Genomic DNA, 26681 nt, shown 5'->3' on the forward strand with positions numbered 1-26681 from the left:
CATTACCGCTACAACTAAGTTCTTTCATAAATGAATATTTTAGACATTTAATTATGTACTTAAAACTGCACCAAAACATATCAATATAGGCCTAGAAATGAGCTGTCTTTAAGCATTCATGTAACAGAAACTCGTGAAAACCAATTGAATTAGGTAGGCCAAGTAGGGAATATTTGAAACTTGCTTCATGTTTAGGTTTTCATCGTTTAGAGTGTTTATTATTAAGTTTACATAATTATAGACATTTCAATCTCAGTGTAAGAAATAATTGCCAGTAGTTACAATTAGAAAAAAGAGAACACACATTTTTAAATTAATCGGTTATTTTTAATTATTCTGTGCTTAATATTCGAAATCAGATTCATACCTCAAATATTGCCAGGGATTCAAATCGGAATCGAACCAAACTGAAAATCAAGGATTCGCACATCCCTAATATTTATATTTAAAAAAACCTACGTTGGTAACAAGGGGTTTTGACAGTTACATTATCATTAACACACATTACTTAATGTGTGTTTTGTGATTCTAGTTGTTGTAACATCTCACCTTGCATCACCAAAAATAATATGTATACTGCCTTCACCGAAATCTTGTATATTCTTCCACATAACTTCAGGGGGGGGGGGGGGGTATATCGATCTCTATCCTGCCCCCTGTGTCCGTCATTGGGTATATTTATTGTGGTTTCATGCATTAGATGATTATAATGGTTTATGGGTAGTTTTTAAATACATTATAATACCAAAATAATTATACCTATGAATAATGGAGTGATTATTTGTAAGTCACAATTACTTTACCAGTGTCTAAATGAGTTGATGAACTGTTTTCTATTTGTGTATTAGATGTCTTCCTCTCAATTGCTTTCCCCCTCAGAACTTTTGCTTCTCCATTTTTCTACTGGTGCACAGATTATTTTCTCATTGAAAAAAATTTTTTTACTGTCATTCGAGCGAAGTCCTGGGTGAAAAGCTAGTGGCACATACCATGGAAATTCCTTAGTAAATAGCATGCCATAAAGAACTGATATAAAAGGTTCCTCTGTATTATTAGCATGTTGAAATTTTACACTAAACTGTAGTGCAACTGTATACTTAAATTAGGGGAGAAGTTGTTGATATAAAAAAAGTAATATATTATGAGTGATTTTTACATTTTATTTTAAAATATAAATTTATAAAGGAACAATTTAACAGTTTTTACCTTATTTTAACAAACTTCTGGTATAAGGAAGGACACAACACAAGTTTAAATTTATTCTTTTGTATCACTTAAACCAAGTCGTATATAATGCTGCAGCAACAGCTATAGTTGCACAGATGAGCAGCAAAGCAGCCTTATGTTCTTTATTCCAGCTCTTCTTAAGACCACCTTTTGCCTGTAGCTGCTGCAAGTTGTTAGTGCCTGTTGCCGCAGGGCCTGGTGCGGGTTGCGAGTTCGCTTGCATCGTTAGCCTCATTTTCTCTTCGTGGACTGAGAAGGACTCGTCTCCTTGGGCCCTGCTATCGTTCATTCTGTAATACACAGGGAACATTCCTTCAGCCAAGCACAGATGAACCCACGTTCAGTGTTATCTGTGAGAAAATAACTACAAAAAAAATTACACCTTATTCCTGGAACAGTCCTTTACCTAAACTATGTTCAGTGAGAAGATTTTTAAATTCTTTCCACTAATACCACCCATAAAGAAACAATTTTTTCGGCAATCATTTGTTTACCTTTACAATAATTTACACTCTTTCAATTATTACACAATCAAGTTAATCATTTGACTGTCATAAGATAAATATAAAAGTGTGCAGAACAGTTGGCTGGCTAATAAACAGAATTATCGTTACATTTCTACTCAAATATAGTGCCACAATCCCTCAAGAGCCCGCAAGTATGCTTGAATGAACATGAGCTACTTGTCTGTTTACAAAAGGCTGCATCTGTCATTCTGTATGGATCGTTACAACTATTTGGAAGGTCAACCAAAATTGCCAACATACTTAAAGATGTGCACTTTTCAAGGATCCTTTAGACTAAAATGTCTTTAAGGAAGTATGTTGGAAACAGCTTTAGTCTCTTTTTGTCGTTGTTTCAAGGGAAACTGATTTACTAGTTTATCCTGGATTTGCATGCCTCATGATTACTAATGATTGATACTTATGGCTAAATCTTAAATTTATGGGATGTTTGGAAATTGCTGGGCATAAATGAAATGGATGGCAGGGTGTGCCAAAACAAGCAATTCTTGCTTAGTGATGTATGTTCGTAAAGTTACAGGTGTAAAGTGTAACTTGCAAACTTCTATTTCACGTGACTCTAGGGAGACAATGGCAGCATGTGTATCGTGTTGAGATTCTCCGCGAGAAGCAGGTCAATGAGCCAGGCGTAGACGTTTAGAGTTAGCCATTCACACTAGCAACCAGAAGTCTGGTGTACAGCAGAGTGGATGGTTGTTTGAGATACGTGTACAGGTTTGGCTTTGGGCAATATGCGCAGTGTACGGTAATGGCTACCTCCACTTTCTGAAACATCATGCATGCCAGAACTGTTAGACCATATGCCACTAAGCTAAGCTGTGAGGAACAACATGTGATGCCTCAGCCCACTCAACAAGTGCTGTGCGACAGCATCTCATCACTTTACCTGGATAGTGGAGGGGGGGGGGTTTGGGTGGTTTAGTCGTGTTGCCCCTTGATCGCTGTAACTAACACACAGGAACTTATTCCTACGGGGTATCATTAAAAGCCACGTCTACGTGACGCCGGTTGAGACGGTGTGGAATTCCAAAACTACAACATGTAATCTGGCTTGCAAACATGAAATCGATGTGCTATGAATGTTCACGAAAGTAGGTGGGGACATGCTTCACCGCAGAAACACTTATTTTGGGGTGCGACATGTTTGACATTGCAAACTCATGCTTATATGACGCAATCTTCAACCCACATCAGTCTTCTCCCACTGTACTGCAATTGCCACTGAAGCAGTGCCTAGATTCCCGAAAAATTAAAATTTTCATCTAACTGTATGTCGATTGTCAATTTCCGGACATATATTCTTTAACAATAACTGTTTGTTTTGGCATTCTCTGCCACCCCTTAAATTTATATGCAGAAGTATACAAACAGCCTTTATAGATAACGATAATAGAAAGGTGGTGAGTGTTTGTAAATCGGGCTACTATTCAATCTTGAGTGTACTGGTTTGCTTCCTGACTGACGTAACCGGTGTGAACATACAGTCTTGACTCGTACTCATGACTTCATGAGCGATTATTACGGAGATGGATTTTATGTATTGGAGTACCTGCAATAAACCCATACAGATTAGCTCGGAAATGTTCAACACTTTCGTTTATGTTACTCCTGCGATCCATAGAAGCATTGTATTTGGCAGTTGTGGTAGCCATGTTTGTTTATGTTTTAACTACAACAATATCTAGTGGTCTATCATTTCTTTGTGGTTCATTTTTACAATATTATGTATGTTGTATGTAAACCCTGGCTGTGTTTGGTTTTCGTATCAAATTATTTCAATTGAATTAATTTTTTGTAAAAGTGAATGTCAATCTCAATGGTTGTTACTTGTTACATTTATGTGAATTATGGAAGCTGCAGACGAATAGTGAAACGTAAATATATTGCGGGTCCAAATCCGTTTCCGTTTTTACTTTTCCGCGTAATAGTGAAACCTGCCTTACAAATCAACTGATAGCTAGTTCCTGGTGCGTGACTGCAAGAGTAGCAGGCATTTGTCATCCAGCACCAATTTCCCCTAATTTCAACATTGGAATGTCACAGATTTAAGTAGTGTATCTGGGCGATTCCACTGTCATGTGAGGGACAGCTGAACTCATTTATTAGTTATATTTTATCTCGTGCATTAAAAACCATTGGGAAATTTTTAGAAATGTAACAAATTCATGAAAGCATATTTTTACATAATTTATTTTACCTACTGTAATACATATTATTACTTTCTTTCCTAGAATATAAAAGGGGGGGCGGGGATAATTTATTTAAGATGTCATGCATGCATTTAATACTACCATTTATTCTGACTTGCAATTTCAGGTAAATGATTTGGCAAAACTAATATAGATTTATTAGTTTTGAAATTTTTTATAATAATCTTCAGAATGTTTGTTATTTAATAATCTGTGGAAGATAAACAAAGCGAGAATTTGGAGGGGTTGTAGATTTGTATTTATTGTCACATGTGAGAGGCAGTGTTTCCAAATATACCTAATTATATTGTGAAAAAAGTTTTAATCCTCACGGCTTAAATAGAAGTAGGCTATTTAAATATATATATATATAATATGAATTAAAACCAATTATTCCTTTTAAATGGAATCATCCATGTGGTATAAGTTTTAATAACACATTGGTGAGATTTGTAGGAAGTCATGTCTTAAACATAATTTCTGATGGTGCAGTTACAATTTGGTCAAAGTAAATATTCTTATAAGTGTGTGAGAGTTATTAAAGAAATAAAAGTTGTTTTTCAAGGAAACAGTAAGGCTCAAAGTGTAAACAAATTCTTGTCACCTAAAACCATCTAAATAACCAATGACCAGGTTTGAAGGTGTTGATTTCATGGATCAGGATTTTTGAAGTTAAATATTGAATAGTTCTGCATTTTCATTAATATCAAGACCTGTTAAATATTTAAAAGTAAATGATTATTTTTGTAAGTTGGGAATAAGTTCATTTAAATTTTGTAACTTAAAAATACAATTTTTTAAAAAACTCGTAGAACAACCGAATTCAAATAATCAACAGTCAAATTTCTTCTGCAGCATTTAAACTAGTGCCACCTGTTTTTTTAAATTTAATATGAGAACCATATTCTTTTGCAAATTATGCACAATCTATAGTATTGCAAATAAAAAAGCAATTATGATACGTACATATGTAAATTTTCCTTGTCCAGAAGGCTTGTTCTGGAGGATGGTCGCTTTGGCGTTGGAGAACTAGCCATTTGCTTTACTGCCTCTGACAGGCGTCTGGCGAAGTCTGGTGCTATAGGCCCTTGACCAATGATCTTCCTGTAGATGATGTTCACAGCATTTTGAAATTCTGTGTCTGATACCAGGTGTTCTACAGCAAATTTCGGGTGTTCTACATTAGATTTCAGAGTGTCGTTAACATGAAAAATCTTTGTCCTGTCCAGCCATTCAGTTATTTCTTTGCTGCTAAGACCCGTCTTGTATATGTCGTTTTCAGCCATGTAGCTATAGGCATGAAAGACAGGTTTATTTTGAGGCTCGACGCTTTGGACATGATATACTGGAACTAGTGGTACACACACCCTTGAGCTTTTACCGCTCATTCTCTCCAAAGTGTAATCTGAGTGGCGTCTCTTTATATCATTCAAATTTTCTGCAGAATGATGCAAACTAGGGTTTGCGCCTGCATCAAATGTTTCTGGCTCGTCCATTGTCCAGATAGCTGCATTTTTCAGTATCTCTGAATCTAATGAATTCCCAGATATACTTTTAGGTCTCTGTTTGTATGCTATATTTGCCATTTCTTTACGAACTAGATTTGACTGAAGAATTTTTTGCGGTGATTGGGTTGTGAATTGTGGCCCGGACATTGCTTCTGTTTGGTTCAGAATTGAAGTGTGGGATATGCTCTTTCTTAGTTGAAAGTTTGTCTTCTTCTTTATCTCTATTTCAGTTGTTTTAGTTTTGGTTGCAACTTGTGGGCGCAGAGTAGGCTCAGTCTTTTCCACATTGTTAGTGACAGAATATTTTTTGTCCACTTTCTTGGTTTCTGGTGTTTTCCGTTCAACTGGGGACTGTTGAACTGCTGATTCTTTGCACATGATTGAGTCTTGGGTTTTGTCCTGTAAATGCTTTGGATTACATTGTTTATTTATTTTTTCATCCCCAATTATTATTTCCTGATCAGGAGACAAATGGCCTGCTGCCGCTTTGAGTATGTCAGAGTCTATAGAGCTCTCTGAAGTACTGCTTGATCCAGAGGTGCTTTTTTTGTCGCCTTCATTGTAGTATGTTTGTGGACCATGTATGTCCAGAAGCATGTTTTTATTTGGTGGCAATAGTACATCACTTTTGGATATGCTTGGGCTGTGTGCTGCTTTTATTTTAATAACAGAATCTTTTACCTTTTGTCGTGCATTGTGTCCAGTTTTTTTATTTTCAGTAATATTCAAGCCACGTTGCTTAGAGTTTTTTCCTTTCTGTTTTTTTCTTGGCAGTTTTTCTTTTGGTGAATCAATTGCTTCATCTGATATCTCAACTTTCCTAGTGCTGGACACTTTACTTTTATGATCAACTCCTTCATGCCTATGTCTTTCAGTTTTATTTTGATTAACATTGTGATTTGAATAAATCAAAACATCTGTTTTTGGAACACGTAAGCTATGACCTCTCTTTATTTGAATTAAACAATCAGACTTGTTTCTTCCCAGTTCTAAGGAAGAGTACAATCCATACATGGTACTCAGATCGTCAGAACCGTCAATTTCGCTACTGTCAGCTGTTTGTTCAAGTTTATTACCCAGTTTTCTATCACATACACAACTGCTGTCAGATAATGCTTCACACTTTGCTTGATCCTGATGAGATAATTTTTTCTTTCTGGGCAGTCTTGATCTAGTGGATTTTATTTCTTGTACTTCTTGCAGCAAATTTTTTCTAGTTTTATGCTGTGTCTTATTTGCAAGATACAAGTTAGGGTTCTCATGTTTGTCCTCAGAACCAAACTCGCTATTCTTTAAGGTGCAGTTAGATGCTTTATTATCAGTGCCCAAATATGCAGCTTTTTTGAGTATTGCAGAATCAATAGAGCTATCAGAATCATCAGCAGCAATTGTGATAATGTGTTTTCTGCCAAAAGTGCTCAAATCATTTTTATGTTTACTGTGTCTGATTTTTATATCTTTTGAATCTTTTTGAGTGATAGTAAAGTTTTCTTTTTTATGCAATTCAGGTTTTTTTGGTACAGGTTTACTGCAATTAAGTTCTTCAGTAGATGGATCAATGCGTGTAGCAGCTTCTTGTAAAACTAAAGACTCCATTGAACTTATTGAAGTTTCACTGCTGGAACTTGTTAAATATGACTGAATTTCATACTTTTTTATGTTCGAGGCCAGTGAGCGCTCTAAATTGGTGTATTCATAATTGCATAAAGAATTATCTTCAGTTAGAGGCTTTTCAGCCTCCAACCTTGATACGTTCTTTGCTTCTCCAGTCAATCGGTCTGACATTCTGTCTATTTTTGATCCATAGGAAATTGTTGTGTCACTACGAGAAGTTGCGGGTTTTAGGGTATCTGTTGGAAAATAATGTTTCAGATTGTAATTTTGTGTGATATTTATACCTGACTCAGACGAGCTTAAAAAAATGCAATGTTGCATTTTTTTAGATCCATGGTTATTGCAATCATAAAAATTATACTCAGTAGTATTAAGAAAATTTTTATTTGTGTAGTTTATATATTCATCACTCTTCTCTGATGTATCTGAATGTAATCGAACATGTTTCCTCTCAGTTGTTACTAAATGGTTTTCTTTTTGTGGAGACACACAGCTATCTATACTATTTTTTCCACATTTGTAAACGTTTTCTGTTGTAATTGGTTTTTTGTTCTTATTCGGGATTGTTTCATATTTAATGTTCTTGTTAGCTATATCAGTCATTCCAGGGCCTTTGTCCTGTAACTTTTGAATTACAAAGTTGGTCATCCTTTCAGTTCTCTGTTGGAGAGTCAAGTTACCAGATATGTTTGTATTTTTTCTTATTTTAATTTGTCCCAAAATCTGGGCATTGTAGTTACCTTCTCCGAAATTTTCTTCACATAACTCTGACGTGGCGCTCCTGTTTCTTTCATAGATCTCTCTAAGAACGTCTGATTCAAGAGAGGTTGCTGAAACAGAGGTTGTGCACTCCTCTGTTGTAGCTTTTGCATTAGGGACTTCAAAATTTGAGAGAAATTGATTGTAGTTGCTCATATCTTCAGATCTCAGTATTGGATATTTTGCTCCTTTGTCTTTCACGACCACGGTGGTTGATGTACAATCTGAGCAGTCACTGTCATCCATTTCTTGCTTAACAGATTCAACAGACGTTCGTGGCGCCAAATCATGGTTTCTCGGAGTAGAGCTTTTCTCAGACGATGTGCTTTCAAGCCACATGCTCGAAGCGCTCTTGTGCAGCAGTTCAGTAGTCTCAAATCCACCGTAAGCATCCAAGTTGTGTGAAGAAGGAAAACTATTTTCAGGTCTTAGGATGCTCTTCCGTTCGTCCTGGCCCCATTCATACGACATCTGAGAAGCGCTAGGCTTGTGCGGAGAGAACAGCCACTTGTTCGCCGCGTTGTGAGCGAGGGTCCTCAGGCGAGGCTCGTTGCCCGCCTGGTCCCTGATGATGGAGTCCACCAGGGGTTGGAACGCGAACTCGTCGTAAGCGCACAGCTGCGGGTTCCCGGCGCCACAGTCGGCCGCGCTGCGCGGGCTCTCCTCCTCGGGCTTCCTGTAGAGGCAGGTGACGTCGTCGTGGCGCTGGCCACCCGCGTTGATGGCGGCGGCCCGCACCACCGTGTCCAGGTCGAGGGTGGCGGACGACCGCCTGTGGTCGATGCCCGTCTCGCTGGCGTAGTTCTCCACCAGCTGGCGGCCCACGTCCGACTGCGACAGCAGCGGCATGCTCGCGGTGCGGCTCTGCGCGCGCGCCGCCTCGGCCGCGAAGCCCGTGTCCGAGTCGCCCTGGCCACTCGACCCCTCCGCGAAGATGTTGCGGCCTGCCCGGTCCTCGCTCTTCCTTCTCCCCGGCCGCACCATGGCTGTCCCTCGCTGTGGAACACACGCCTGTCGTCCGGCAATGTCTGTGTTATCACGTGGGCGATCGGGGGAAGCTTCTTTTTCAAGCTCATCTTTGGCGCCATGTTACGCCCAAAAACACTGGCACCGCGGGAACAGTTTTAAACAACCATTTTAAGGCTCAGTCTCATAGCAGATACACAATGGGAAAAAGTGTTCATTTTGCTGCACTCTTAGCACAGATTAGAAACATCTTAAAGCATCAAATTAATTATCTACAGCAAGTAGACATTGTTGACATTGGCTGCATAGTAAAAGTTAGCGGCTTAACTGTTCTTAATAATTTTAAAAAAATGTTATATTTGTTCATTTTTTAATCATCAAAAAATGGTTTTATTTTACAATACAGCTATTGGAAATATTACGACGATTTTGAATATAGATACATTTGTGTACATTCGATAGATGGTTTGCTTATAAACAGTATTTCAAATATATATATTTAGTTCTGGCATTTGCCTCAAGAATACGCGACCCTGAGATCTGTTCCCCCACCACCGGCAATATCCTTCCCCTCCGCGCTCCGGCACAGCGAGAGCTTGGACTTTCGCAAGGGAGGTTTAGGGGGTGGGGTACCACCCGCTGTGGCCACAACTTACCTGCGACCCTTTTTTTTTTTTTTTGCTTCCGACAATACACGAAGATGCACAAAGTGGTCGGTCGGGTGAATTATGTCTTTCCCCCGTTCCAGGTATTAGTTTTATTGTTTTAACTTCGTCGTCGCGGGAGCGGGCCCTGTTTAGCTCGAGACGACAAAGCACCACCGAGTTTCATTCTATACAAAGTACCAGTTTGACCCATTATCCTGATAAGAATCTTCAGGATTAGCGATTTTTTATACCCGGAGACACGGTAGTGTCTTGCACCATGTACTCGTATGAAATAAAGTTTCCAGAGGGAGCTTAATAAATTATCGTTTAAAATTAAAAACCACACATTAATGATAAATTGATCTAAAATGTAAAAATAAATAATAGTTTGAAAACTAAAAAAAACACGCTTTAATAGAAAACCAAACTAAAAAGTAAACAATAAATAATAGTTTAAAAACTAAAAAACACGCTTTGATAGAAAACCAAACTAAAAATTAAAAATATAAATAAAAAACACGCATTAATAGAAAACCAAACCATAAAGTAGAAAATAATTTTCAATAAATTTAAATTAAGAATAGTATGATAAACAAAAATAAATTATTGTAAAAAACGTGGGGTGCTTGATGTCAATTGTTGTAATATTTTATTGACAGATATTGGTAAAAGTAGAGTCATTATGGAAATATCTTAAAAAGCACCCCACACATTTTTAAAATTAAATAATGGTTTTTGATAGTCACACTATTCTTAATTTAAATTTATTAAAAATTATGTTATACTCTTTATTTTAGTTCGGTTTTCTATTAAAGCGTGTATTGGTAGTTTTTTAAACTATTTATTTTTACTTTTTAGTCTGTTTTTCTATCAAAGCATGTTTTTTAATTTCTTAAACTATTATTATTTTTTTAACAGAAGTACAATAATACAAACTAAGGTAATTACTTAAATTAGATAATTTACACTTATCTATGGCGGTATGAGCTACTTCAAAAATGTATAAAATTACACATACAGAATTTTGCGATTTTAAAAATAAATTATAGCCAAACCTTTTAAAAAAATATCTTCACTCGACAATTCGACAAGATATATGATGCTGGTAGACCACACACAAATTACTTGTAAAATGTATATTGTAAATAATGTGTATTGTCACCATAAAATTATTGCCAGCTAGTTTCAAATTTTTTTAAAAAAAGTATAAAACATGTTTTACTGTATGTATTGTTTTACCGTGTAGGCTGTTCACGGTAAGATTACGTCTTTTGAAATCAACATTTGAAAATTGTCCCTACCTCTACCTGACTGTATGTCCCTGAAACTAAACGTACTCGCCGACAGTTATAAACTGCGTTGTGTTAGTATTGACGAGGGGAAACTATTTGCATATAACTATTTACAAACAAATTGTACCATTGTACTGTTTATATATATATTTTTTTTAGGTATTTAATAGCAACCATATAAATAAACAGTTTTCTATTGCACTTCGCAGTACGCATTTATCATTGTCCGTATATGGTGACTTTAGTTTTTTTCCAGAAACATCAATGATATTGATACGAGTACACAGAAATGTGCATATTCCTTTAAAAGTAGAAGTATTGTTGATATCGGTTTCCTTTTCCAACTGTTAAAAACCTTTGATGATCACATTCCCTTTCATTGTTCATTGAAAAATATGATTCCCATTTCTGAGAAAAGAGAAGGCCTGAATTCGGGAAGAGTACTGAAATGCCAATTGGGCGATTTGAAATCCACCGTTTGGACGAATATAAAACGGAGCTCTAAATCCATGGATGTAAACACTGCTGCTGTGTCAGCATCTATAAGTACTGGCGGAGGACAGTCTCAGCTAGAATAAATTATGACTAAAATGGATATCCCATGAATGTCACCTAACACATTTAAAAAATATGACAATTTGGAGGAACATTGGGCGAAGGCTGCGCAAACTGAAATGAAAACAGCTGTGAAGGAAGAAATTGAAGAGGCCAAGAAACGTGGTCACAAAGAACTGACGACAGTCGTCGTACCCTCCCAGATACAGAGGCCGTACCTGGCCACCGACGCGGGCCTGAGGGGGGCTGTTTTCCCCCCCAGTGAACCCCAGTGAACCCCAGTGTGTGCATCGGCTAGGGACGCACCCGCGTGCGCCCTAGCACGCCAGTGTTATTATGTAAATATTTCTATGTGTATATATTTCTTTCTCAATGACAGCGACTTCGTTTAAGTGTGTATATAGTGTAACTGTTATGTATGTATTAACTATCGGCAACTATCGTGTAATTCTTGTAAACGTATCGCAGTGTCTGTATGTAAGCGCGGCCTGGCGCTCATCCGCGTCGCGAGGGGTGGCGCTCTCCCACGCCGGCCGATTTCCCCTCCACTCCCCCGCCGCCCGCGCGCGACGGTCCGCGGACGAGCGGGGGAGAGCAGTAGTTGAACTCAGGACTCGAGCAGCGGCGGACGTGCGCTCCGCTCCGCGCTGATCGCGAGACGGGTGTCGAGCTCACGGTCCGGCGACTCAGCCGTAGGACGAGCATCTTTCGCAGCAGCCGTGCTGCCCACGACGAGCCGCCCACGCGAGTGGGTGCCTGAGTTGCGAGTACGTAAGTTACGTCACGCATCACGTCTTACGGGACGCGTAAGCTTCGTTACGCGTCGCAGAACTTTCGCAGACGTTACGAGTCAGTACGTAAGGACCGCGTACGCCTCACGTGTCTTAGTGTGGGGCGTAGTTAACCTTTGCCGTGCCATTCGCAGACGTTACGAGTCAGTACGTAGGGGCCGCGCACACGTCACGTGCCATTACAACATAGTTGACTATCAGGAACTTTGTTACGTGGATAAAAGCCGGTACGCGTCGGGACGAGTGGGCTGTACGAGACGGTCACCGGGAGTCCGGGTCTTCGTGGGAGAGGCGCGCAACCCGCGACGGATCTGCCAGGCCGCGGCAAGCTCTCTGAACGTAATAAAAGAGCTCGTGAACCGATTAACAGCGAGTGGTCCTTTCGATCTACCTGTCACTCTACCTCACCATCCCTCCAGGTCCCACATTTCCAGGTCCCGGCCACGTCGGCCTGGACCCACACCTCTCCGACGAGAGCAGTACGGGCATAACGGACATTTTTAGCAAACAGGGAAATAGGGACCAGAAGCCGAGGGACGTCATTTGGCGCCCAACTAGTGTGGCCGTAAGCATACGCAAGCGCACGCAAGCACACGCAAGCGCACGCAAGCGCGCAGGTGCAGGACAGGACGGAAGCAGGTGCGGCCGCGCGGCGTGGGAGCGGCGCGAATTCGAGACGGCGCGCCGGCGCGCCGGCGGGAGATAACGCGGCGCGGGAACGTCGCGAACCGGAGACGTTCGGCGGGAGATATCGCGGCGCGGGAACGGCGCGAATACGAGACGTTTCGGCGAGAGATAACGCGTCGTGAGGGCGACAGAAATACAAGACGGCGGCACAGCGGTATCCCAGACTGAAGATAACGCGCCGGGTAGGATCGTATTGTATTACTGGGAGAGATTGTGTTCACGATCCGCGCGTGAGTAGCTCCGAGAGGACGGAATGGCGTGGAAACAGGCGGGACAAGGGAGAGACGATCTAATAAGTTTCGAAACAGACTTGCATGAGGAAGGAGGCTCCGCGAAAATGGACGTAAAAGACGAAGTGTGCGGGTCCGGCGGCGCGGCCGAAGGCGCGAAGAGCACGGACAGCACGGACAAGGACTGTAAACGGGAACAGGGGGGCAGGCCCGCGGACATGGAGGGGCCAGTAGTGCGGTACGTGAACACGCAGTTCGAGTTGCCAGTGTTTGCGGGGAGAGACAACGAGGACCCGCGGGAGTTTTTGCGGGAGTGTGAACACCTCTTAAAACTGTACGAAGTGCGACGGGCGGAGTGGGCGTCGCGAGTGGCGGGACAGCTCCGCGGCTAGGCAAGGAACTGGTGGTCAATGGCTGGGAGTTTCGATACCGAGTGGGGACATTTTGTACGCCAAGTCAGGACCAGGTTTGATAACGATCAGGCGCGGGCAATGTGTTTGCGGACATTTTACTGCCGAAACCAGGAGGAGGACGAGAGTGCGGAGCAGTTCATTATGAGAAGTTACGCATGTTCCGCCGATTGGGAATGAGTGAGGACGTGAGTGCGGCGTTGCCAACTATTGTCGAACAATTGCTACCAGAGTTCCGTCCCTTCATGAGAACGGCGGCTGGTCGTGACACGGAGGAGTTCGTGGCCCTCGCCCGCGTGATCGAACGTGACATGTCGCAGTGGAGGACGGCGCTCAGGGGCGCGAGGACCCCCCGTGCCCGCTCGGGGCCGCGGGGGGTGACCGTCACGGAGGTCACGGACAGTGACTTGGCCGTGGTGAGCTACGCCGGCGGCGCGGGACCGCGCAAGACAACAGACCGTGGTGGCACCAGGGATCGTCCGGAACCAGCTGCGGCAGGAGGGGGACGTCACGAGCGGACAGCTACGAGAGAGAGGGATGAACGTCCGCCGCGATGCCGATTTTGCCCGGAGGCGTACCATTGGCATCGCCTCTGCCCCACCAGAGCCGCGTGGGAGGAGGCGCGCGAAGGCAGCACGTCGCAAGCGGGAAACGCAGGACCGGGGGCGGAGGGACAACTGGGTGCCGCTCCCCGGTTCGCCGGTCACCGGCAGACCCAGTAACCGACAGGACTCGTCGACCACCACCGGAGCCTACCACACCAACGCCGAGTACGCCGCAAGAGAGCGAGGGGCAACAGACCCGCTCCTCGCCAGCTGTCCCTGTGCCGGGGCAACCCCATGGACAGCCGAAGGCCGGCACAACCACCGCGGCCCTGAGGCCGGTTATACCAGGGCCGGACCAGCCGCACCGTCAACACGCCATCGACGAGGTGGGCAACCGGAGCGGCAGCGCGGGCATTCCACCAGCAGTCCCCGTGCGGGGGCAACTGGATGCCGCCAAGATCACAGCGGCCCCGACGGAGGTTTTTCCGGGGCCGGACCAGCCGCCTCGTCGACCTGTCGTCGACGAGGTGGACCACCGGAACGTCAACACGTCGACGCCAGAGCGAGCCGCGGATCTCGCCGCGAGTTCCCCACGCCCGGACGGCCAGGCGGCCGGGGGCGGTGGGGGACAGACGACTGCACAGCTGGGGCAGGTCGGCCCCGAGGAGCCGGAGCTGCTGCGAGTTCCTGTCCGGGCTAACGGGCGGGAGATGCTGGCCCTGGTGGACACCGCCGCCAGCCGTACCTACATCGCGGCCCACCTGGTGGGAGCGGAGGCAGTGACACCGCGGAGGGAGCTGGTGCAGCTGGCCACCAGGGACGCCGTCGTCGCAGCAGGGGGCATCACTCAGGTAACATTGAGCATCGTTGGTCACGTTAGCCACATCGAGGCCTGGGTGGTCCCCGAGCTCCGCGAGGGGCTGATCCTGGGGGTCCCGTGGCTGCACGAGGTCGACGCCACCGTGGAAGTACGAGCCGGCCGGATGCACTTCGGCACCCGGGGGCGCTGGACGGTGTACGGCGTGCACCAGGTCCCCCCCAGTCCCCCTCAGTCAGTCATCCGCCTAGAGGATCTTCAGCACGGTGTCCCCGAGGAGTACGTCGACGTCATCAACAATGTCCTCGCCTCCCAGGCACAGGTATTTGCGGCCGCGGACCGGCTACGACGGACGAACGTGACTGAGCACCGGATACCGATGGTACCGCACCGCCCCCCCTTTGAGAAGGTATACGGATTTGGCATCCGGGAACGGGGGGCCATACAGACTCAAATTGACGAGATGTTACGTGACGGGGTGATTGAACCCAGCACCTCGCCGTACAACTCGCGGGTGGTGCTGGCCACTAAGAAAGACGGAAGTCTATGCTTTTGCGTAAACTTCAAGGCAATAAACAAACTGACCATTCCCGCCCCGCCCCCACAGATTAACATCACAGACGCTCTGGCAGGACTGGGGGACGCTACTATCTTCACGACACTTGACTTGAAATCGGGCTACTGGCAGGTGCCGGTATGCCCAGAGGACCGCCCCAAGACGGCATTTACAGCGCCAGACGGCCGACGTTACCAGTTCTGCGCCATGCCGTTTGGTCTCATGGACGCCCCTGCCACGTTCCAGGCACTGATGGTACGTGTTCTGGATGGGTACATTGGTGAATTCGCCAGTGCCTATCTGGACGACGTTATCATATGGTCCAGGACGTGGGGGGAGCACGCGCACCATCTGGCACTGGTGCTAGAACGAATGGCCAGACACGGACTGACGTGTGCCCCAAAGAAATGCCACATTGGGGCCACAGAAATCGAGTTCCTGGGACACATAGTGATGGCGGAGGGGTGCCGCCCCCGACCTGAGCAGTTGGAGCTGATTGAGGGAAAGGGGGCACCGAAGACCAGGAAGCAGCTCCAGAAGCTGCTGGGGCTGCTCAACTGGCTGCGGTCCTTCGTCCCCGACTTCGCCACGGTGACGGCCCCGATGACGGACCTACTGTCGCTGAAGACTAAGTTCCGGTGGACCCCCGCCGCGGACGAGGCCTTGCGACAGGTAAAGCACCGGTTCAGGAACTGTCACACGCTCTCACGCCTGGTGCCCAGCCGCCCCATCTTCATCCAGACAGATGCGAGTCAGGAGGGGATGGGGGCGGTGCTGTATCAGGTGGATGACCGGGGCGTGAGACGCGTGATCGAGTACGCCAGTGCTAAGTTTGGGCAGGCTGAGCGGAGGTATCACGTGAATGAGCAGGAGTGCCTGGCGGTGGTCTGGGCACTGCAGAGGTACCGTCACCACGTCGAGGGGCGCTCATTCACGCTGAGAACCGACAGCCAGTGCCTCCGCTGGTTAGACTCCGCTCAGGGCCGGAAGTCTAAGTTCACTCGGTGGGCCATGCTGATCCAGGAATTCTCGTTCACGGTCGAACACATTCCTGGACGTGAAAATCAGCTGGCCGACGAGTTGTCCCGGAATCCGGATCCTGAGAACGAGTTCCACGACGATCAGGGCTGGGAGGAAGTGCTCCTCCCTGAGCGTGGGCGCGGGGTAGAGGACTCGGTGCCGCGACCGTGCGCGTTGTACGCGCTGACATGCTCCAATGCTCCTGCACCCGACGCGCGACCTGAGACAATGACTGACCTGCTCGCGTGGGTCCACGCAGCGCAACTCCGGGACCCCGACACCCAGACTCGACTGACAGAGTGCGGGGAGGGGGTGGTACCGGGCTGCCGAAGTCTGAACGGGGTGCTCCAGACCAGGGGGGCTCACAGGACGAGCGGGTGGCGGACCCACGTGCCGCCCGAGGCGAGGCGCTGGGTCCTGAGCTACCTGCATGACCACCCCCTGGCAGGACACCCGGGTGCGGAACAGACGCTGCGGGAGGTCAGATGGACGTTCCGCTGGCCTGGCGACGCGGCAGAAGTGAGACGCTACGTGCGGGCCTGCCTGCGTTGCCAGGAGCGGAAGTCCAGGCGACCCGACGGCAGGGAGCAGCAGGTTCCACGGCGGCCCCGAGATCCCTTCCACACTGTGGCGGTGGATATTATGGGGCCGTACCCTCGCACGTCCCGTGGTCGGCGATTCATTGTTGTGGTCACGGACGTCTTCTCCCGCTGGGCGGAGGCGTTCGCAGTACCGAACGTGAAGGCAGGCACCGTGATTGCCCTGCTCGAGCGCGAGTTCTTCCCGCGATACGGGTACCCCGCGGTCCTGCTGACGGATAACGGGGTGCAGTTCACGGGGAGAAGCTGGCGAATGTCCTGCGCGGGGTGGGGGTGGAGCATCACACGACGCCCACCTACCAACCGCGTGCGAATCCGACCGAAAGGCGGAATCAGGACATTAAAACTCAGCTGCGCATCCGGTTGGACGAGGACCACACCAAGTGGGACCTGCACCTGCCGACGCTGCTGTTTTGCCTGCGCCGTCGGACGAACGCGGTCACGGGCCATTCCCCCGCTGAACTGGTGCAGGGCAGAAACCTCGCCCTGCCCGGGGAGGCGCGTTCACCCCCCGACTCACACGACGTAACCGCGCACGATCTGCGCGAAGACGCCCGACGTCGCCAAGCTGACTACCTGACTAGACGCACGCCGCAGACGCACCGACCCCCTGAACGTTTGGAGCCTGGTCAGCAGGTGTTTGTTAAGTGTCATCACCTGTCGGCTGGCGAGAGGGGTTTTTGCGCCAGTCTGGCCCCTAAGTGGGCAGGACCTCAAGAGATCGTAGACAGACTGGGGACCACCTCGTACCTCGTGCGTCGCGCCGACGGACGGACGACTAAGGTACACAGGGACGACATTCGACTGATAGGCGACCCGCATGACGAGTACGACCACGACGACGTGGATGGCGTCACCGAGGGTGTGCTGGCCGACCTTGGCGCCCCTGTGGTGGCACTGCCGGAGCCGGATCAGGGACGTCGACGGGGACACGCCCACCCCAGGTCACAGCGGGGGGTTGGCAGGAACGTTGACGGGAACGACGACACACGGGACGGGACCGATGACAAGGTCGCAGTAGGTGTACTGGTCGACCTCGGTGACCCCGTGGTGACGCCACCGGAGCCGGATCAGGGACGTCGACGGGGACACGCCCACCCCAGGTCACAGCGGGGGGTTGGCAGGAACATTGACGGGAACGACGACACACGGGACAGGACCGATGACAACGTCGCAGTAGGTGTACTGGTCGACCTCGGTGACCCCGTGGTGACGCCACCGGAGCTAGATCAGGGACGTCGACGGGGACACGCCCACCCCAGGTCACAGCGGGGGGTTGGCAGGAACGTTGACGGGGACGTCAACACCTGGGGCACGACACATGAACGGACCCACACGACGACTCCGACTCAGCCTCCTACGGGGGGACAGCAAGGGGGGGACGGCGGTTGGCGACTGTCAGGAGGGGGCGGGGAAAGGACGCCTGTCAGAAAGGGCGGAAGGGGTCCGCGTGGCGCAAGCATGGCAGAGCTGGAGCGCTTCGTGGACCGCGTGCTCCCGCCTGATGACGTCAGCGCCTACGCCAATGACACTGACGGACCACTCATCGAGGACGTGACGCATGACAACACTGCACAGGGCGACCTGGTCGACCTGAGTGAACCAGTGGTGACGTTGCCGGAGCCTATCCAGAGACGTGGACGGAGGTACGTCCACCCCTGGGAACGGCGGGTGACGGGGACGGACGTGAGCAAGGACGTGACAGACGGGGTAACGGTCCGGCTCCTCAGTGGGGAGGGCGATGTCGACAGGGCCCAGCAGGTGGTCCTGGACTTGCCTTCCGGGGAGCCGATGATGACCGCTCACGCGGGGAGGGGACCGGCGTTGCGCCGGTCCACGCGTGAGAAGACGGCCCCCCACTACCTCCGAGATTACGAGTGGGGGAGTCATCACAAGCCCCGAGACGTGAGACAGACGGCCGACGGGGGGTTACGCTGCAGCGTGATGCAGCTCCTGCCCCAGTTTGCCCGACCCAGACGAACTGACGTGACGGACTCCGACGACCAGACACGTGGCCAGACGCGGACGCGGCTGCCGGTCTAGGTCGGCGTCGGGGGCCAGGACGGCCTCGGGAGAGGGGGGGGCATATGACGACAGTCGTCGTACCCTCCCAGATACAGAGGCCGTACCTGGCCACCGACGCGGGCCTGAGGGGGGCTGTTTTCCCCCCCAGTGAACCCCAGTGAACCCCAGTGTGTGCATCGGCTAGGGACGCACCCGCGTGCGCCCTAGCACGCCAGTGTTATTATGTAAATATTTCTATGTGTATATATTTCTTTCTCAATGACAGCGACTTCGTTTAAGTGTGTATATAGTGTAACTGTTATGTATGTATTAACTATCGGCAACTATCGTGTAATTCTTGTAAACGTATCGCAGTGTCTGTATGTAAGCGCGGCCTGGCGCTCATCCGCGTCGCGAGGGGTGGCGCTCTCCCACGCCGGCCGATTTCCCCTCCACTCCCCCGCCGCCCGCGCGCGACGGTCCGCGGACGAGCGGGGGAGAGCAGTAGTTGAACTCAGGACTCGAGCAGCGGCGGACGTGCGCTCCGCTCCGCGCTGATCGCGAGACGGGTGTCGAGCTCACGGTCCGGCGACTCAGCCGTAGGACGAGCATCTTTCGCAGCAGCCGTGCTGCCCACGACGAGCCGCCCACGCGAGTGGGTGCCTGAGTTGCGAGTACGTAAGTTACGTCACGCATCACGTCTTACGGGACGCGTAAGCTTCGTTACGCGTCGCAGAACTTTCGCAGACGTTACGAGTCAGTACGTAAGGACCGCGTACGCCTCACGTGTCTTAGTGTGGGGCGTAGTTAACCTTTGCCGTGCCATTCGCAGACGTTACGAGTCAGTACGTAGGGGCCGCGCACGCGTCACGTGCCATTACAACATAGTTGACTATCAGGAACTTTGTTACGTGGATAAAAGCCGGTACGCGTCGGGACGAGTGGGCCGTTTGAGACGGTCACCGGGAGTCCGGGTCTTCGTGGGAGAGGCGCGCAACCCGCGATGGATCTGCCAGGCCGCGGCAAGCTCTCTGAACGTAATAAAAGAGCTCGTGAACCGATTAACAGCGAGTGGTCCTTTCGATCTACCTGTCACTCTACCTCACCATCCCTCCAGGTCCCACATTTCCAGGTCCCGGCCACGTCGGCCTGGACCCACACCTCTCCGACGAGAGCAGTACGGGCATAACGGACATTTTTAGCAAACAGGGAAATAGGGACCAGAAGCCGAGGGACGTCAGAACATGATGGCAATCCATTACTCACAGTTGTAGCTGTTGCTGCCGGGGGAAGAGATCTTACAGAAACAACTATAGTTCACTTTCTGGTGTAGTAAGTACCAAATATGTACGATTTTATTTCTTTATATATATATATATATATATATATATATATATATATATAAAATCGAATTTGTACTCCCACTTTACTCCATGAAATGCAGAACATTTTCACGCTTTCTTGTTTACAGCATGACATTTAAGTGGATAAGTTTAGAATATGGTTCTTTGACATTTTACATGTAATCGGACAACTTTTTTCATTTGGAGACTAACTTGCGTTGATGTTTACATTATTTTATTGTAAATTACTGCGTCTTAAAACTAATTATACAGAAAACTGAAAACGTTCCCATACATCTATTCAAGAGGACTTAGGACGTAGTTTTTTTTTAGTGAGACTCAGCTTGTATGCGTATGTGCGTATCTCAGGAAGTAAACGGTGTGGGATTATGTTTTTTTTTTTTCAAATAAAATTTAAACATTTATTATCTATGGATGATCCTTTAGATTTTAACCTATTTAGTATATGAAAAGAAAACAAGATTGTGAAAATAGTCAAAAAGCGCATATTTAAATCTTGCCTGCGTAGTTTCCTTTAAGTATTTTTAATGGCCGAATTTGACGTGTTATGAAAATTACATGACAACGGTACAGTGTTTTCAAGAAATGCAATGTGTTTATGTGTCGATTTGCTGTTTGGCATTGGTAAAAGTAAACCTCGCACTTACAGATTGTAATGTCTGGTAGGAATGCAACGCAAGGCTAGCCAAACAAGATCTTATAAACACCATAATTACTGAAAATAAGATAAATTTCTATCTTTTTTAATTTTTTATTATTTTTTCCCAATATGTTATTGGAAAACTATTTATACTGATACACTTATCCATAGCGCTGAGATATAAAAACAAACCAGTTATAAAACCAGGGCAAAATCATGTGTTACTAGGTCTATACAAACTATATCAAAACAGAACAGAATGACACGCAGACGACACCTTCTGACTGCCGTGGTGGGTTACCAATAGTAGCCGTGACAAATCACGCGTCTGAAATGCGAGGCTACTGAGCCTTGGCCAGACGAAAGGATTTTCCCTCACGGTAGCCTGTGAGATAACAACTTACAAGAAGGAAGAGGGGGAGGGGTGCAGTCCGTAAATACCGGTCCCATGCGTTGACGAGTGGTGAAGGGTAACCAAGGGGCGAAGGAAAACCTACCTCCCTCGCTGGTCTAGAGAGGGGGTAAGGCATTGTGTTTGAATTCTGCTCATCTTTCCACCCCTCAACGGCCAGAGTGCCGCAAGGACAATTTCTCATGACTGAGACCGAGCCTTAAGGGGAACGACTGTTTAACGATGGACATTCTGAGTCATACTTGGTCATCAGACGTGATCATTATACTATGTTTTGGGCGTAAGAAAATGGCGAAGGCGAGGTCAAATAGTGACCACCTATCTCGCAGCAAGCCGCATCCTTGCAATTTTTTAACTCCATGGATATTTCGTTTGTCAAAATTAGTAACATGGGGCGGACACACTACAAGGAGCAGTGAGTTACCACAACACTAAATCTAACCTTGGAAAAATAAATGAAAGAGTTAAAGCTATTGTATTTTACTTATATTTAAGACACCGAGTATTTTATTCTATTTTGTTTCAACCCTACAAAACACTCAAACATTTACACAGTCTTTCGTTGACCACATAAATTAATTATATGTAGAGGGACGGAAATTTCGCGCATTCATTTAGTCACAAGTTAGAATGCAAACCTTCACACTCTCGCACAGTGTTCATGATTTGATCGCAGTTATTTGGACACGCTTCTATACGACCGTGAGCCAACGATGTCCAATTAGAAGAGAAATATGCGAATCAGGTAGTGCCAATTAACATGGATAACATTTTTCTCGCCAAAAAATCAACCAATGGGAAAGCAAACATGGGTTAAACACATCTACGACTTTGAATTGTACCCTGAGACCAGACGAATCCGCGAAATTTTCGGTTCTCTAATTATATGCTTGAGGTATGCGTGTGGCGAATGCAGCAGGTAGAAACCCAAATCGGGGGAAATGGCCTCTTCGTCGAAATTGATGAATCCTTGTATTCCAAAAGAAAAGAAAGAAAGAAAAAAAAACGTTGTAGAGTTTTATCTAAACAGCGGGTTTTTGGCTGAATTTGCCGACAGACTATTGCATGTTTTTTAACGCCTTTTCCAAACAAATCTGAAAACACTGTTTTGCAACTAATTTGTAAAAAAAAAAAATTAGACCTGACTATATTGTTGTAGTGCGTACAGAAACATTTGGCGTGAGGGTTTTATACATTATACTGGGAATCAGTTACAACTTCGTGGATCTGCAAACGCTACAAAATAATCAAATAACTGAAAGATTGTGGGGCTCCATGAAATGGGGCAACAAAAAGAGAAGAGAAACAAAAAGGGAATTCCTGACATCCTACTTAGCCGAGTTCATGTGACGAACACAGCTACGAGGAAAATGCCCAATTGTTACATTAAAGCATTTTACTAGTCAGTGATACATTAATAACCTTTTTGGATTTGTGAAATTAATCGTTACATTATCGATTCATAACGATTATAAAATCATATAATGAATGTATCATCGATTTGGTCGGTGGTGGGTGGGTTGATAACATATACCGGTAAGCACCAAAATTTTAGTTTAAAAAAAAAAAAAAAATTGATATCGGATACGAAACACGGTCTAGATTTACATGTAATTAAAATATACCACAGCGTAATGATACAACACTTGAAATAAAATTGTCACGTATTGAAAACGTAAACATGGCTACCACCGCGGCCAAATGTTCAGCTTTAATAACTGGTCGCACGGAGCAATGGAATAGCTGGTCATTACCGAGCTAATCCGCAAGTGCGCGTGTCTGCATGCGTGCCATTGTGGACACTTCCTAGAGATCCGGCTCCGTTTCTGTGTCATTGTAGAAAGGGCCTATATGGTTTTTAGGTAGCACATATATCCAAGATTTTATTCATTGTTGTAAGATGTCGGGGAGTGGGTATATGCAGGGGCGTAGCCAGGGGGGGGGGGGGGGGTTAGGGGTTCAACCCCCCCCCCCTTAGCACCAAATATTTAATTAATTTTAATTCATCACTCAAACAAATTTCATTTTTAAATTAATAAAATTTTTACCATTACAATATTTAATTTTAAGTAACGAAAACTGCTAAAATAGCACTATTTTACACCTTAAAATCCAAATTTCCCCGGGGGAGGACCCCCGGACCCCCCCTCCTTTAATACGGAGGGGGGGGGGGGAGGCCATGCTTCCTAACACCCACCCATACACAAATCCTGGCTACGCCACTGGGTATATGCAATCTCTGCCACATTAGTAATTGAAGTCAAAATGAGAACGATCTTCTACACCCCTTTCCCATCTACGTAGTAAACACATTTTTTTTGTTATAGTTAAGTTTAATGCTAATTTCTTGCTGCTATTAATAAAAAAACTTAAGTCTTTCAGTACTCACCACTGATGTGTAAACATCTAACCTCGGTAATGAGCAAAATGTGTTCTCATGTTGGAAATAAACTTATAGTACGAAATTCGGACACCGAATTTAACGCAGAATTATTAGAAATAACGTTGAGCGTGATAAATTTAGGGGAAAACGGTGAAAATTTTTCCCATTTTTAAAACAAGATGGCACTATTGATTTTTCAGGGCTAGCATAACAACAGGAGTACCGATCGCGTCGCATGTGAATGCCTCAGCGCTGAACCTGTTACATTTCCCCCCTCCCCCTAGATTGGAATCATCAATGCTTGCATTTACGAGGTTACAGAAAGGAAATTAATGCGCATCAGATAACGGAAATTTGACAGGTTGAAAGTTCAATGCCATGCATATTGCTATAGCCACGAACCGAATTCGTCAAGATGGCAACAAGCATGTTTCGCGAACATCGGGGGATATCCTAAGCGTATTGATGAGCCAAAGTAAATGTTATGGCAGTCAAAATATCTTGGAATACATTTTGTAAACTTGAATAGTCATAAGGAAATATTATAGCAACTTAAAAAAATACCTATAATTTATTAGCCCGGAAAATTGTGTTGGGACGAACATTGCGTCAAAGATATTTAACATTTTGTTGGATCTCTAAAGCATTACGAAAGTGGCGCCTTTTGCCAGGCATTTTTCAAACTATAAGTTACAGTCCAATGGATCCAGGCTTTGAACTTGATTGTAGACAAGGAATTTTATTAAAATACTGCCCATATTGTTAAAATTCACAAAACAGTTATCACCATAAAGCTTACGCTCACATTAGAAGTTATACTTCTAAGGCATTACTAAAATATCGACCAGAAACATTTTAAAACAAATATTATAACATTAAGTATATGAATTTGCTAAAACGACTAAAATCAGTCAGTAAATACTTCCTACAAACAAAACTTAAGATTACTGAACTGATTAAACATTATATAGATAATATGATTAAATTGTACTTTTACTAAAAAAGAAAAAAAATATATATATATATTGCCATTGACGAAATTTGTTCCAGTTTCCTTCAGGTTAAAAGTGCGCGTTCTACCATTAAGCCATTTTAAGTTTAGGGAGGAGACTATGTGTTATCAATAATGTAATGCCATTTTATAAGAAATTTTAAAACTTGGAATTACTTTTCACTGTGACTTATATATTCCAGGGTAGTTTCACTATAATAAAGTTTCATTTGGCACACCAATACGTTTGGTATGTACCATATATATATATATATATATATATATATATATATATATATATATATATATATATATCTATATTACGAAATTGACCACATACGGATTTATTTTGCTACACGAGGATCCGCCCTCTTTGTCCAACATTTCCGTTCATCCACTTCCGTTCCATATTCACGAAATTACTCCTTCCAAACGCCGTATACCGAGAGCTGAGCTGTTTACACATAAGAAATTCGTAGAATTAGCCTTTATAAAGTTACTGTTTGTTTTTCTAACCGATTTCCATCCAGAGTGACTTCAACTTTAGAACAGTTACCCACTCCATATTTGATTTTATTACTGCTGCTGATATTAAAGCTACAAAATTTGACAATTATAGAAACTGTATTCTGTAATTTAATGAATGTAATTACTTACAGTAGTTAGGGTGACTCACAACCTTGAAAAAAAATTACAAATACATTTTGTAGTATCAAAAGTTTAATTTTCAGGTTATGCCTTAGCTGACCAAAATACATCATTCGAAATTATTGAAAAACTTGTTAGTGTTATCGTTGCGGAAGATAACACGTTGTGAAAACGTTCAACTTTTGGAACCAAAATCAGAGTACCATGGAGGAATGAAGTCACGATTTAAATATTCACAGAATATTTATTTCACTGCTTCAGCTGTTTTTACATTGTCGTTGGCAAACGCTTAAGAAATGGTCAGCGTTTAAACCCATGTAATTCTTGCAAGAAAATATAACAATATGTGATGAATTACTTTACTGATTGAATTATATAATAATCGTAATAGAGATTTACTAACAACAATAATGGACCCAAAAAAATTCTAGTTTATGCCTATGTATGAGATTTAAAATTTAAGGTTTAGCTCAAATATGACCTTCATTACGACCAGGCACAATACAAGAGCGAGGCATTCTCTCTCACCACTTCAACTTAGCTGACAAATGCGGAAAATATGCATGACATTGGTACAGATTAGGCATTTACCAAGCACCTAAATATATAATAATAATATGGATAAAATAAAAAAATGAGACGGAATCAGGAATAATATATTACATAAGAAATGCCTATTTAACACAATTTTAACGAAGGGGACACTTACTACTAGCGCCGTTAGTTCGCAGGCCGCCGCGAGCTTCAATAAACCGACGAGACAGGCCAAGGCAAAGGATAGGAAGTGGCCAGACCTGTATTATATATGACCGTACGCTAAACTGTCATGCGCGTTGTGTTTTGTTATTTAATTTTTCAACGATTTACTCCGTTCACGGGGCAGCGCGTTGTTTAACACATGTTCCTTTTTTTTTTTTTTTTGGAAGAATTAAGGTGGGGGCTCACATGCGAAGTTGATTCCCCCACCCCCCCTCATTTTCTTGTCATGAATAGTTGGCGTTAATCATCTGTGTAATAATATAACGAGTGTAATAATTTACGCAAGTGTTTACAGCAATTATATCACACTTAGTACCCTAAATATCTGTTGAAAATATCATCGACAGAAAAATCAATGCAAGAGTGTTATGGTGTTGAATTTGCAGAAATGAAAAAAATATATATCTAGATGGCATGTGAAACTCCGCCTTAAGTGTGTTAGGTAATTTTAAATCTCGTAGACGTCGGGTTCATAAATGCAATACAAGTATAATAAACTTGGAGAAGGCATCGATCATGGGTTGTGCAGATAAATTTAACTTTA

General features: G+C 45.2%; 1 protein-coding gene across 1 annotated transcript; it reads right to left on the reverse strand.

Annotated features, from left to right (window-relative positions):
- Positions 1 to 1139: 1139 nt before the first annotated feature.
- LOC134530306 (uncharacterized) lies at positions 1140 to 25543 on the reverse strand. Its single transcript, XM_063365035.1, has 3 exons — positions 25388 to 25543; positions 4907 to 8832; positions 1140 to 1517 (listed from the first exon to the last, which is right to left on the reverse strand). The coding sequence occupies exons 2-3, from the start codon at positions 8803 to 8805 to the stop codon at positions 1271 to 1273; spliced, it is 4146 nt and encodes a 1381-aa protein (XP_063221105.1). The 5' UTR covers positions 8806 to 8832; positions 25388 to 25543; the 3' UTR covers positions 1140 to 1270.
- Positions 25544 to 26681: the final 1138 nt, after the last annotated feature.

The sequence above is a fragment of the Bacillus rossius genome, chromosome 1 (assembly GCF_032445375.1).
Source record: "Bacillus rossius redtenbacheri isolate Brsri chromosome 1, Brsri_v3, whole genome shotgun sequence".
Classification (NCBI taxonomy): domain Eukaryota; kingdom Metazoa; phylum Arthropoda; class Insecta; order Phasmatodea; family Bacillidae; genus Bacillus; species Bacillus rossius.

Excerpts from the sequence above, each read along its gene's own strand:
- LOC134530306 (XM_063365035.1), bottom strand. The coding sequence starts at position 8,805 with ATGGTGCGGCCGGGGAGAAGGAAGAGCGAGGACCGGGCAGGCCGCAAC. Across the intron at positions 1,518-4,906 it reads GACAAGGAAAATTTACATAT|AATGAACGATAGCAGGGCCC; the intron begins GTACGTATCATA and ends TGTGTATTACAG.